Source organism: Nematolebias whitei, chromosome 7, assembly GCF_014905685.2.
Source record: "Nematolebias whitei isolate Nwh7 chromosome 7, NemWhi1, whole genome shotgun sequence".
Taxonomy (NCBI): domain Eukaryota; kingdom Metazoa; phylum Chordata; class Actinopteri; order Cyprinodontiformes; family Rivulidae; genus Nematolebias; species Nematolebias whitei.
This window is the reverse complement of record NC_056504.1, coordinates 14,793,316-14,807,228: the sequence shown is the minus strand read 5'-3', so window position 1 is coordinate 14,807,228 and position 13,913 is coordinate 14,793,316. Positions and strand designations below refer to the sequence as shown.

At 38.9% G+C, this 13,913-nt stretch overlaps 1 protein-coding gene across 1 annotated transcript in view; it reads right to left on the bottom strand.

The window, feature by feature from the left end:
* LOC119411742 (metabotropic glutamate receptor 6-like) overlaps nt 1–13,913 on the bottom strand; it is a 24,177-nt gene that overhangs the window by 8,075 nt on the left and 2,189 nt on the right. The window contains 8 exon segments of the mRNA XM_037678668.1: nt 2,417–2,776; nt 2,778–3,428; nt 5,565–5,704; nt 6,394–6,594; nt 6,720–6,860; nt 7,125–7,279; nt 7,388–7,523; nt 8,640–8,856. Of these exon segments, the coding sequence (XP_037534596.1) occupies nt 2,417–2,776; nt 2,778–3,428; nt 5,565–5,704; nt 6,394–6,594; nt 6,720–6,860; nt 7,125–7,279; nt 7,388–7,523; nt 8,640–8,856 (2,001 nt within the window).

The window sequence follows — 13,913 nt, the reverse complement described above, 5'->3', positions numbered from 1 at the left end:
GGCCCCCCCATGTTCCAACACTACGCTCTCCAGGAGGGAATGAGCAGCGGCGCTGCTGCTGATGTAGCCTTTTCTGGAGGAATCATCCAATTTGCTCTGTGACTCGGCATCAAAAAAGGCGATGGCATCGTCCAGCAAACAGTCCCCCATCACACAGAGGCACTCCTCGATGTTAGCCTTGAACAAGGCTGCTCGCCTCTGCCTCTCCTCAGGAGGGAGGAGTTTACAGAGACGGCATGAGGAGGCAAGGTCGGTGTGGCGGGGACCCAGGCATCCTTCACAGATGTCGTGCCGGTCAAAAATCAGCTTATAACTGATCTTGCAGGATGGGCACAGGCAGATGGTCCTGGTGCTGGACATCGTTGTTCTTGTAAAAAACAGTGCTGGTTGCTTGCTGAAGAAAAATGGGAGCCGATTACCCGGTCTCACCGTAATTTATATGGACCGGGGGTGAGGCCCACACAGCAGGTGGGAGTGGACTAAAGTTTTCAGTGCTGCGCTGCGCGCGATGGGATAAAACATCCCAATAGAACAAATATTTTTTATTATTACTTATTAAAAATTACAAGCTCATGTAAAAATAAAATGGTAACTTAAAATTACAAAGTATTTTCATTTTAATAACCAATGGCTACAGCTGTCACGTGTTATGAAAATAAGAATCATTGTGTTTAATTCTATCATGTTTTACATCTTCATTATGTTGCATTGCTTTGCTTACAGTGGTCCACAAGGGACAAACCAATCATTACACTTTTTGGGGTTTTTTGCAGTTGAGTGGAGGTGTGGGTATTTTCTCACTTGGCTGCAAAATGGAACTGATAGCCCAAATAAAAAATGTGTAGATCAATGAGTTTATGTGAATCAGGACGTGAGCTCTGTGTGTGGTTCAAACTAAATTTAAATGGTGAAAGTAGGTCGGGGGTCGGGGGGTTCTACTGTGAATCGATTTGAAGAGACACCAAAAGTTCATGCTCAGTAATCCAGGTACAATTCCAACAATGTTCAGTCAGGTCATCTAGACGGTTTGTTTTTTTGCTGAGGTGTTTCATCCAAAGGACTTCTTGAGTCTGAGGAGTAACAATCTGGAGTCCTACAAATAGCTCCCATAGTGGAAAAAAAACTGTTTGCTGGTGCTAATATTGCATCCAGGGCTCACCCTCTCCCCCGTCGACTCCTCTTGGGGAGTCATGCCAAAATGGTTCAAAACACCAAAAGTTCATGCTCAATAATCCAGCTACAAATCCAGGGTTTTTTCCCACAATGGGAGTGTGGTATTTGTGGGACTATAGGTTGTTTGTGACTCCTCGGATTGAAGAAGTCCTTCGGATGAAGGACGAAACGTCTAAGCAAAAAAATAAACCGTCCATATGACCTGACTGTACATTGTTGGATTTGAGGAGACATTTTATTCTTCACACTGAGCTCTAAAATATGAGGATTAATTAATTAATTAATTACTTTATTTATTTATTAAGTATTTATTTATTTCAGGTCTCTCTTGTAAATGAGTCCCTGAGGCTCAATGGGATTAACCTGTATCAAATAAAGGTTGAATGAATTTAGCAGCTGTTAATTATAATGTCTTGTTTTGTCTGTTCAAAACTCTAAAATTACAACAAAAAATACAAATTGTAAATAAATAAGCAAATATACCTTAAAAAAATGTACTCAAAAATCTAAAAACCTCACCTATGACAAATCATCTGAATCCTTTTCATTACTCTGACCCCTACCACCTTAATGTCATGAGGAGTAGCGGTAATAAACATATTCCACTACACACTGGGACACCCCTTCAAGAGGCTGATACGCATCCATATTTAATTTATTTTATAAAAAAGGACACAATGTCAATATGTCCATATACAGTTATACTGTAGTCTATAATTTGTTATTTAGTATACAATTGTCAACATTTGATGGGTTTTATATGTTTGTTGAGGAAGTTTAACAAAAATAATAAATGTAATCCATCAGAATACGTTAAACTACACATTATAAAGAATGTTGTGATCGAAAAACAAACAGATATGACATTGTTTTTTGCTATTTCAAGCAATTTAAGGAGAACTAACTAGTACATCAAACAATATATTTTGACACCTCGAAATAGGCATTACAATGATTGTGACAAAATAAATGTATTTTTACAAGTTCAGCTCACATCCCTTTATTAGAATGGCATGTGCCTCTTTAAAGCATCAATTTTAAGGGCCACAAACCCTACCATGTCACAGTAATCCATCCATCCATCATCCATCCATTTTCTTAACCACATTTCCAATTCTTCACCACAAATATAATTTGGTACACCCCTTCCCATTGGTGTGAATACACATAGACAATAGCTAAAAGGCAACATGGGATTCTGCCTAAACAACCCATGAAGCTGTAAAACTGTTTGATTTCCTACCTTCTCAGTGGACTGTGCTGTTCCAAAGAAGATGGGCACAAAGGCCAGCCAGATGATACAGGTGGTGTACATGGTGAAGCCAATGGGCTTGGCCTCATTAAAGGTCTCAGGAACCCCTCTGCTCTTTATGGCATACACCGTGCAAGTGATCATCAGCACTAAACTGTAGCTCAGACACAATATGAGTGACAGATCAGACATGTCACACTTCAGAATGCCACGGGCAAACTCTGGATTGGGAGGCTTCAGCTCCTCATAGTCGATGTTGGTGTGAGGGGGCTCCACACCAAACCAAACGAACACACCCAGTAACTGTAGAGAAAGAAGTGTTAGACTGCAACAAACCCTGCATGGATGTACTGTACATAGGAGATGCATTTGAGTTTACCTGGACTGAGATGAGTATGAAAGTGATTATCAGCTGAGAGGTGGGGCTGATAAACTTGGGGGGTGTGACCGACTTCTTGCCCTGTTCAAAGATGCGGTAGATCCGGTTGGTCTTTGTGAGCATGGCAGAATAACTAATGCACATGCCGAGTCCCAGCAGCAGCCTGCGGAAGGCACACACAATCACACTGGGCTCTGCAATCATGAGGAAGGTGATGAGGTAGATGAGGAAGATGCCCGTCAGCAGCACGTAGCTGAGCTCTCTTCCGGATGCCCGAACAATGGGTGTGTCGTTGAAGCGGACAAAGGTGGCGATAACACCAGTAGTAGCCAGAATTCCCAGAATTGCCAGGAAAACGGGGATGATGGCCCAGGGAGAGCTCCACTCTAGTTTTATGATGGGTGTGGGCCGACAACCTGTGCGGTTCTTGAAGGGCCTCATGTCAAAGGGACACATGTCGCAGGTGAATTCATCCAGTACGTACTGGTAACCATCACAGAGCTCACAGTGCCAGCAGCAGGGAACACCCTTTACCATCTTCTTCCTCTCACCGGACTCACAGGGGAAACTACACACCGACTCTGGGATCTTTTGGTCACCTCCTGACCACAGCATCTCCTCTACCTAGGAATACAAGATAAACCACATTCATAATATGAAATTATGTCAAACTAAATGAGAAGTCAACAAGAACTAAAAACAATGACAAACCCAAGAGGGACAATGCAACATTTCTGCTAACGGGTTTTTAAGTACTGATTATCAGATCAGTAAAAAAAAACTTTTTCAAACACTATTGACAAAATGTGTATGTTATCGATGAAGTAAATTCAATGATTAGCTAATTAGCATAGAGGTGCAAAAGATTAAAATGTGTCACCAAGGTGCAAGTAATCACATTTGTTCTTGAAATTTTGAAAAGACAAGCTTTGTATCAATCACCATTTTCTGTTTGTTTGTTTTTTTGCTGTTGTTTGATTTATTTTTGTTTGTTTTTTTGTAAAAGAAATAAGACATAGCATGTTCAAGAGTGACAACTAGTGTTACTGGCTGATGAATTTTGCCACCAACAAAGTCCTCCCATTCTTATCCCGGGATACACAACAAGATCTGGCGTAGATGTCCTGACACATGCTCAATAATCCAGGTAGATAAATCTAACGAGGTTAAGTCAGATCCTCTGGACGGATACTTATTTGTTGAAACATTTTGTCTTTTATCCAAAACCAGACTGAAGAAGTCTTTTGGATAAAAGACGAAACGTTTCAACAAAGATTAATCTGTTCAGAGAACTTGATTTAGCCTCGTTAGATCCAGAGTAGACTCTTCCAGCAAGAGGCGTTTGCACAAGTCCTGTTGGCGGAGTGTTCTCTCTTTCACGGATTCAACCCTTATTTTCACAAGAGTGGTTTATCTGCAACAAAGAAGCTCACTTTGCTTGGAGACGTGTAAGTTGGAAGCATAAAACCCGATGTCACTGTGTAAGAAAAGTGTGATGTACCGTTTGCTTAGCTATAGCTAGTACTTGTCTAACAGCATGCTTTTGCAGACAGGACTTTGGCCTTGCCTCACTGAGCTGAGAAACTATGAATGTTAACCCAGTAATGCTCAGTCACATGACCTGACTGAGTATTATTGGATTTGGTACCTGAATGATTGAGCATGAACTTTGTTGTTATGAATGCTAACTTTCTACCAAAAAAAGTCCATGCTCAATGATCCAGGTATACAATCCAACAATTAGGGCTGGCACAAGAGGAGGGGGCGTGCCAAAGACACCATCTTAGCACCAACTTAACAGGTTTGTTCCACTTTGGAGTATGCTGTTTTGGGCAAGAATCGGTTTCGAATTGTGTGTTTCCTTGACTGATGAAACCTTCCGGATAGAAGATGAAACGTTTAAAAAAAAAATTAAAATTGTCCAGATGACCTGACTGAAAATTGTTGGGTTAACTTTCTACCTTAAAGAGTGAGTAAACAAAAGACGCAGTGTAGTATAATAAATATGTTATGGTTTGTCCATCGTTAGCTGAAACGTTGTCTTGTTTTTGGCATGGCTCTTGGTCACCACATGGGTTGGACATTGTTAGCCTTATCTTTGTCCTTCTAACATAAGCCTCATTTAGTTTAGGCAAAAAGGTGACTTCAATATAGGGCCCATGGGGACAGTACAAGGAGGTAAAATGGTAAGGCTAGGAAATGGTATTAAACTTAAATGTTATCTTTTTGGACAAAGCCATCAGTGGTGTAGCCTACGTGATACTTGATAAACGAAGTACACCCACTAGAAAAGCTTAAAAATTTCAGTATACCCACTTAAAAGTTCCCAGTGATATATGACATATCATTAGACACGTGTCATTGATACTTTAAACAGCAGTAAAACGCTTCCGTAACAAGCTATCTGTATGCTGCGCTTTGCTTTGATACTGTTATAAACTCTGTAACATGTTTTTAATATAAAGCCAACTGTTGTACAAAGTTTGTTGTTAATTTATTCAAATATAAGCATCAGATAAATTTGGAAATGTTCAATATGCTTAAAAATCTAAAATAAATTGACAATTACATTGTACTAACCGGTGTACTTTGGTTTCTAAGCACAGTACACGCACTACAAAAATGTAGACTACATCACTGAGCCATGAATGGAGGTTTTCATTTTCCAGTCTTTATATCAAGGTAAAGTTTATAATCTCATCTAACCTTGAGCAAAGCAAAGCACTTGATTTCTCAAGTTTAAGTTTTGCAGATATTTACATTGAGTCGCAGATGGTTCGTCCACTGGCCGATGACTCTGTAACCAGGGTTGCTGACATTGGACATTTGGTACTGGAAGATATCGTACCGACCGGGAGCGTCTCCATTTTCGTTGAACATCACTGCAGTTCCTGCGCTGCCTGTTTTTATGAGAAACAGAATCTGAACAAGCTGCATTCGGACAAATAGTAACACAGAGGACACGAGAATCCAAGTCTTACTGTAGGTGGCTGAGAGAACGCCCACATGTGGCTGAATACAGCTTGTATTGCTTCCTTCTGTCTTGTGTAATCATATGAAAGCTGAGTGCAGGATGCTCTTTAGTGAAGGCTTTCCTCTGTGCCTACAGTCTTTCAGAGCACTCTGCTCTGTTACCCTAACATGATTGAATGTTCCTCTCAGGTCCCTGCAGGGGCTCAATCAGAAAATACTCTGTGCAAGCCAGGGTCACCCAGTAAGAGGAGGGCGGTAAATAGGATGCTTTCATACAACACACATTTTTTCTATCAAACTGTAACATTTTTTTTTCATGAGACAAGGATGAAAAGCTGGAGTATTGTGAATAGAAAAGAGCGAGGAGGCAGCTTTAGGGCAGGGGCATGCTTTGAATCAATGCGCTGTTTTCTGCAGCTGAACATTAGCAGAAACATCTCAAACATTACATTTTTAATCTGACCTCCCGTCTGCTGTTCTGTCCTTAAAATTGGCCTTTTCTTTAAAAACTCTGCAGTGACGAGAACATTACCGGCATAAATCTCAGCACTTCCTTTACAGTTCGGGTAATGTCCCTTTTATACAAAAATTATAGGAGAAAGATCAAGAATCTCACCGTTGAAGTTTACAGAGTGGATGTACTGGAGGAGCATCCGTCCTTCTACGGGGTCCATCTTCTCGCAGACACCCATGTAGCCTGGACAGAGGTCCAGATGCATGCTATGCAGAGCGTGAGCCATGGCATACACAGCATCGATCACAAACTGCACCTTGCCCTCCTGCTCGTACTGAGAGTCTCGACTGATTCTCTCTTCGCCTGGCAGATTACAAAAAAATGTCCCATGAGGTTGTGATGGAAAGACAAACCATGCACTGGGATATCCTTTAGATACTTTAAACATGCTCAATGACATCCCTGTGAGATAAACATGGCCTCCTCACCTGTACATTTCCTCCTGTCGGGGTCATATTTTATGCCTGGTCGAGTTAGTTTGCACTTGAAGTCATCCTCCCAGAACTCAGCAAACCAGATGTTTCTTCTGTTGTTTTCCAGAGATCTTGAAGTGAAGTACTCATCGAACCCTGGATCGATGCACATTAATAATCATTTTATGTTGCAGGAATATATCACAAGGTGGACCAAAAAACGTGCACTAAAATAAAAACATCCATTTTCCACCCACGAAAATGAGTCTTTGACTCAGTTTAAACAAGATATGAAATCAGGTTGTTCAGACTCGTCAATCAATAGTTTTATTCATCTCATCAGTGTCACATGTGACAAGTGTTTTGAAGATATTCCCTGCAGACCTCGCTGTGTCAGTCTGATTTGTTCTGCAGCCCTACCATCAATGGATGCTCTTTTGGGCAGGATGGTGACAGCGCCCTCGGCCACCTCTTCCTGGTCTTCTATGGGGGAGCTTTTGGCCCCCCAACTGTCAGATCCAACAAAGAGGAAGTGGCCCGTCAAATTGGCTCTTTTGGCAGCCTGCAACACCCGCCTGAAACAGAGCAAACATTTAGATCCCACTCAGTCTTTTTACATGGCAATGAAGAATAAAACAAGTTTCTGTGATTTTCATCTCTAATCCCAGCAGAGCTCGACTCACTTGATGTCGTCCTCATTAGCAAAGATAATGACCCCTCGAGCGTTCGAGGTCTCCATTAGTCTCTTGACGATTTTGTCAAACTCTCCTGGTCTGGGTTCTCTGGGAATCTTTATGGACTGTGCAATACACAGCCCTCCTATGGGAAAGAAATCACAAATAACGAAATTACTGTAAATAAAACTGTTGCTGAAATATAAAAAAAAGTTATGTTGCTTTACAGTATGTAAGCATATTTAATTATGTTTTATTGAAAATGATAGGAAAGATTTTCATTTGAAAAATGTTAGCCAGTTGGGATGTGAGCACAGTTTTATTTGGATCATTAACATTTTAAAGTGCTAGTTCAGCCCTTTTTAAGTAGCATTCTAAGAAATGAATAATTAGTTTCATACCTGCTGCAGATGACACTTTAAAGGACCTTACTTTAGAGAAATAGAGTTTAGCTTCAACAGGACTTGTGAATAACTAGCTAAGACTAAAGTGGATTGCTGGAAAGAAATGAACTGTTTCTAATGTTTCTCTTTTTTTTTTTCAAATAGTCTAAAATTCACGTTAAGGAGATCCGTACATTTAACTACATCCTAACTTGTTTTGCTGTTTGTTTTTAAACCAGGCATATTAAGCCTCCATGTTGTGCAATGTAGTAATTAAAGTTTTAAACAAAGAGCGTGGAGTCCCACAAGGTCCTTAGAGACCGAACAGTACAAGGTTTGACATCTTAATTTGGCATCCACCATTTATGTAGCAGCACTGAACACATATTACAGCTGAGGCTGCTGGGAATTTGCTGATGTTTTAGTTCCTTTTTACATTGTTTATTGCCTCCTTCTAATGTTGCTTATTACAGCTGTTAACCTCATTTTGGGTGTTAACATCTGACTCATTAAAATTCATTGACTGGAGGCTGTGAATGGAAGTTTATTTATTCATTTCACCGTCAATCATTCAACAGATGAGGACGTATTCTGCTCTGGTTTAAAGTAACTCAGAGACTCTGTTGTTAAGATAAAGCAACAGTTACAGCATCCTGTCCTGCTTTCTCAATCACTGATTTATGACTTTTGATGATATTAAATGAGAAGAAACAACAGCTTTTGCGCTTTTAAACCTAAACGACGAGCTCCACTGTTAGCCTTCAGGCATTAAAGGATTGGGGTTTTTTTTCTATTTGAGTCCTTTAATGAGAGCAGGATGAGTAATCCCTCATTGTTTGAGCAGCAAAATGTAAACTCGTGCAGCCGGAGCAGTCAACCTGCTTCTCTGGATATCTGAACGAACGCGTCTACGCCGCTCTCTCCATAGTTGCCCTCAGACGCCAGCGTGGAGACGTAGTTCCATCCCATGGCTTTGACAATGTCCAGCATGGCCTGGGCCTGGTAGGAGTCAGGGGGCACCACACGGGAGAAGAACTCATAGCGGCTGTTGTCGCTCAGCTCCGGGGCAGTGGAGGCGTAGCTGATCTGGGGGATCTGAGACACACAGAGGGTCAGCGGTGACCAAAGGGCCAGGTCAAGCAGAAAATGCGAGCAGCTCTAATTATTAGGACAATAAGCGAATCAAAAGGTAAACAGGATGACAGGAGGAGGCAACGAAGCATGCCAGAAGATGATGCACCTCTTATTCACAGACAAACCCTTAATAAAGTCTAAATAAAGGCTTTTCTCTTTTATTCTGTCTAGTTGTGGCGCATCACAAAACTGAACTCAACTCTTGAGCAGAAAGAGCTCAGAAGATAAAAGCATCTCAGGGAAATACAGATGGAGCAAACTAAAGCTACAAAAGTTATTTGTTTGGAGGAAAAACAAAAGAGGAGATTAATTTATTATTGTGCTGTTTCTTTTAATGACAGCTGATGTGAAGCGTCCCAACCCTGAACTTGCTAATGCCAGTGCAACAGCATGGTTTAACGCTGAACCCTCCGGAGAGGAGAGAAAGGTAAATACCAAGGGAGAAGGAGAGAGGAGCGAGAACCATTTCACAGATTATCTGCAAGGATTATAAGGGTTTTAGGCAAATTATGTTAAGCACAGAAGGGAGACAGCGATCAACCGACCTGAAAAAGGTTGGCATGTCTCAGCTGTAATCTACATTGTATATTTCCTTCTGATGCTGTTTAAAATGCTACTTTCTTTTAATCTCAACATCCTCTGCGGTCCTGACCAGCCTTGAGGCTCTGAAGCATATTTTCAATCAGAAGTGATTTTTCATCGAACTGTAACTTCACTGGCAGAGAGCAGCCTACAGGGCGACGTCAGATTGTGTCAGGATCGCAGAGGCCATTCAAATATTTGCACACAAACATGTAATGAGTGAGACAATACGCACTTAGACACATAATCCTCCACAAATTAATCCCACAGAGGCATCTGTGCTAATTCGCTCATCAATGAGCCATATCAGTAACACAACAATCCGTTTGTAGACGTTACAGAAACACAGGTGAATTACCTGTAGACGTGTGGGAATTATAACGGAGTATTAGGGCCACGCTAAGAAAAAAAAATTATACTATGAGAAAAATGTCATGAAATTACTTGAATAAAGTTGTAATATTACGAGAACAAACTCGTACAAGAATAAGGTCGTAATATTACGAGAATAAAGCCATAGTATTACGAGAATAAAGTCGTAATATTACGAGATTAAAATCATAATTTACGAGAATAAAGTTGAAATATTATGAGAATAAAGTCATAATACTATGAGAATAAAGTTTTATGAGAATAAAGTCATAGTATTACGAGGATAAAGTTGTACGAGAATAAAGTTGAAATAATAGGAGAATAAAGTGGTAATATTACAAGAATAAAGTCATTGTATTATGAGATAAAGTTGTAAAATTAAAAGAATAAAGTCGTAAATTACGAGATAAAGGTGAAATAATATGAGAATAAAGTTGTAACACTATGAGAATAAAGTCAAAATATAACAAAAATAAAGTTGTACGAGAATAAAGTTGAAATATTACGAGAATAAAGTTGAAATAGCATGAGAATAAAGTCATAATATAACGAGAATAAAGTTGTAATATTACGAGAATAAAGTCATAGTATTGTGAGAATAAACTCATAATATTATCAGAAAAAAGTAGTAACTTACGAGAATAAAGTCGTAAAATTACGAGAATAAAGTCATAATATTATGAGAAAATACTCAAAATGTTATCAGAAAAAAGTCGTAATTTACGAGAATAGTCATTGTATTATGAGAATAAACTAGTAGTATTATCAGTAAAATGTCAAAATTGACGAGAATAAATTCAAATGATTACAAGAATAAAGTCGTACGAGTGTAAAGTCATAATATTATGAGAATAAACTCGTAATATTATCAGAAAAAATCGTAATTTACGATAATAGTCATAGTATTACGAGAATAAAGTCGTACGAGTATAAAGTTATAATATTATGAGAATGAAGTCATTGTATTACCAGAATAAAGTTGTAATATTACGAGAATAAAGTTGTACGAGAATAGTCAAAATAATACGAGAATAAAGTCGTAGTATTATGAGAATAAAGTCGTACGAGTATAAAGTCGTAACATATTATGAGAATAAAGTCATAGTATTACCAAGATAAAGTTATAATATTCCGAGAATAAAGTCTTATGAGAATAAAGTCGAAATTATATGAGAATAAATTCGTAATATTCCAAGAATAAAGTCAAAATAATACGAGAATAAATCATGATGATACCAGAATAAACTCGTAATGTTATCAGAACTCCGACACAGAACAGCAGTAGTACAACTGCGGTAAAATGATGAATGTTGAGCATCTTGTTAAGTTATACTTTGGTATTGGTTTTACAAATAAGGAAATGTTTCATCTGTTAGTACATCAGCATCAGATTATTATCAGTATCAGGACTTTGAAACAATGGTGCAAAGGACTGTTTGTTTCAAAGAAAGAACCACACGGATTTGGAAGAAATTCCTTCTTTTGTTCAAGAGGAGCTTTCTTGCACTGGTCGACTGTAAGGCTATAGGTGGTTACATCTGCACTCTTACGTTTAAAAATGACTTTATTCTCATAATATTTCAACTTTATTCTCGTTATTTTACTACTTTTTTCTTGTAATGTACAGTAATTGTTTTCTTAGCATGGCCCTAATACTCCGTCATAGAAAATGACATGCAACGTGTTAAATTAACACGTGACACACTGTATGTAAAGCACATGTTGTGCACACGTTTCCACTATGATGTCAGAACATTTTCAACATATTAAGGTGAGCACACGCCTCATCTTGCTCACCTTGCATCTATGAGCTGCTCTGCTGAAGAAACTGTAAAGAGCATTATTTTACTTTCATACGTTTCCTTCTCTCACCTTTCCATGCAGGTCCGCGGGGGAGCTTGTGCATAAAATTTTGCATCAAATAAGGCTTTTTTTTTTTTTTTCTTTAGCTTTAAAAATCTGTGAGTTTAAATTGGGAAAGTAATATTCAGTGATTAGAAGCAGTGTAGTAAGTAATCAAGGTAATCACTGGGACCTGAGCTGCAAATACTGACTTTTTTACTCTCAGTTTATCAGTTAACTGCATTTTTACTTTAACATTTTTATTTTGAAGTAAGTACAAAAAATAAATAGCTGCTTCAGTTTCCAAAAGCCAGGAAAGCATCTATTCATTAACTTCTGAAATTCTGCTGCTCTGTGAGACGAACAAATCCAACATATTAATTTTTGCAGTCATGACAATAAACAATCCCACTGCCTCAGGAGGAGTATGAACATTTATGAAAGATTAATAAAAAAACAAATTAATAAATGTTGAGTGTTGGTCCAAAGCCAGAAAGCCCTGTGTTCAATTATTAAATGATACTGTGTTTGACAGAGTTTGCATGTTTTTCCCATGTGTTTTTGTTGTTGTTGTTGTTTGTTTGTTTGTTTTTTCTGAGCATGCCTGGGTACATCCTGAAATGTTGGACCTCTCGCCCACTGCTGATGAGGATGGGCGCCAGCGTCACCACAGCCCTGCTGGCTCAAGATGGCATAAAAAAATGGATGTTTGGGTGTTTGGTGTATAAAAGACTGAAATTAACCAGAACAGTGTACAAAGTACATGTTTTCCCTGTGCATGTGTGGGCTTTTATCAGTGATGCAGTTTCCTTCCACAGTCTAAAAACACGCATGGCTGCGGCATGACTGGTGATTCTGGGATGGTCTTAAAGAGCGGGTGAATGTTGTCGCCATGTGGACCTGTGATGGACTGGCAGTCTGTTCAGGGCACCAGAATCTTGAGACCCCAGACAGGATCAGGAAGGTCAAGAAACAGAACAATGTTTGAGTGTCCTTGGAAACAAACTGAAATTAACAATGAAAGTTTGAAATAAAATAAATCTATAACAATGCTATTTGGTAGTATACTGTACATTACTTTTGTTCCTTCATTACACTATTATTTTTACTAGAATATGCAGTAAATGCTTGCACATCATATAATAACAACAACAATAATAATAATAATAATAATTCTCTCCAATCTGGTTTAGAGTGGTTGTACAGTCAATCTCCATCTAGAAGCAGCTGCAGTCCTGGAAGTGGCACATCTGGATGTTGGTAGCAAACATGCCATTTAGCTAAATGTCCTCTGCCCAGGTCAAAAGTTTCTGTTATCTCATAACTCACGTCATCGTCCTGCTCTGATGGTCTTTTCTTCTTCTTTTTTTTTCCTCCCAGGCTCTCGAGCCGCTGAGAGGGGTTTAGCGAAAGTTGGGATGCATAAATCTGTAGTTAACATCTGCCTCGTGTCCAAGCTGCCTCTCCACCGCTCTTAACACGCTCACCTCCCAGGATGCTGCAACATGTTGCATCCATAACAAAAAAAATGTCTGTTTTAAATTTAACAACTTTGAAACAAGCTGGGGTTTATGTTCAGAGATTTCTAGATTTTTGGCAGATGGCAAAATGTGGGATTTGTAAGGACTCAATTATCCACTATTGCCATAGAGACTATCTGCAATCAGTATAATGTCAAATCCACATTAAAGGCTGGTTATTTGAATAAAAAAGGCTTCACTGCACACATAACTGGGATTAGGCTGCAGAATCTAATGATGATAGATTCATAACCCTGTAACAGATTTGTTCTCGCAGCCAGAGATACTGAGGTTCATTCAGATTATATAAATCAATTTACCATTAATAATGTATCACACTGAACACATGATGTGTCAGCAACAGGCTATGTGAGCAAGAAAAACATGAATGACTCCCCTCAATAAATGCTGAATTTACAGTATTAGCTTCGTAAGATATGCAGTGACCTTCTATGCACAATATATATTTAGCCAATTCCTGACTGAAAATGCAAGAACAGGAAACACATCTGCTCATTTCTCCGATGATGTATTTTAAGTAACATCAAAGTCTGTCTGATAGGAAACAGATATGAAGTGAAAGTGCTAAAATCTTAATTAAAAAAGGCATAAAATTTCTAAATGTATATTTTCATCTCACTTTTGTGCATTTGTTTTGTGTTTCTATTAGATACAAAAGTGTACACACACACACACACACAC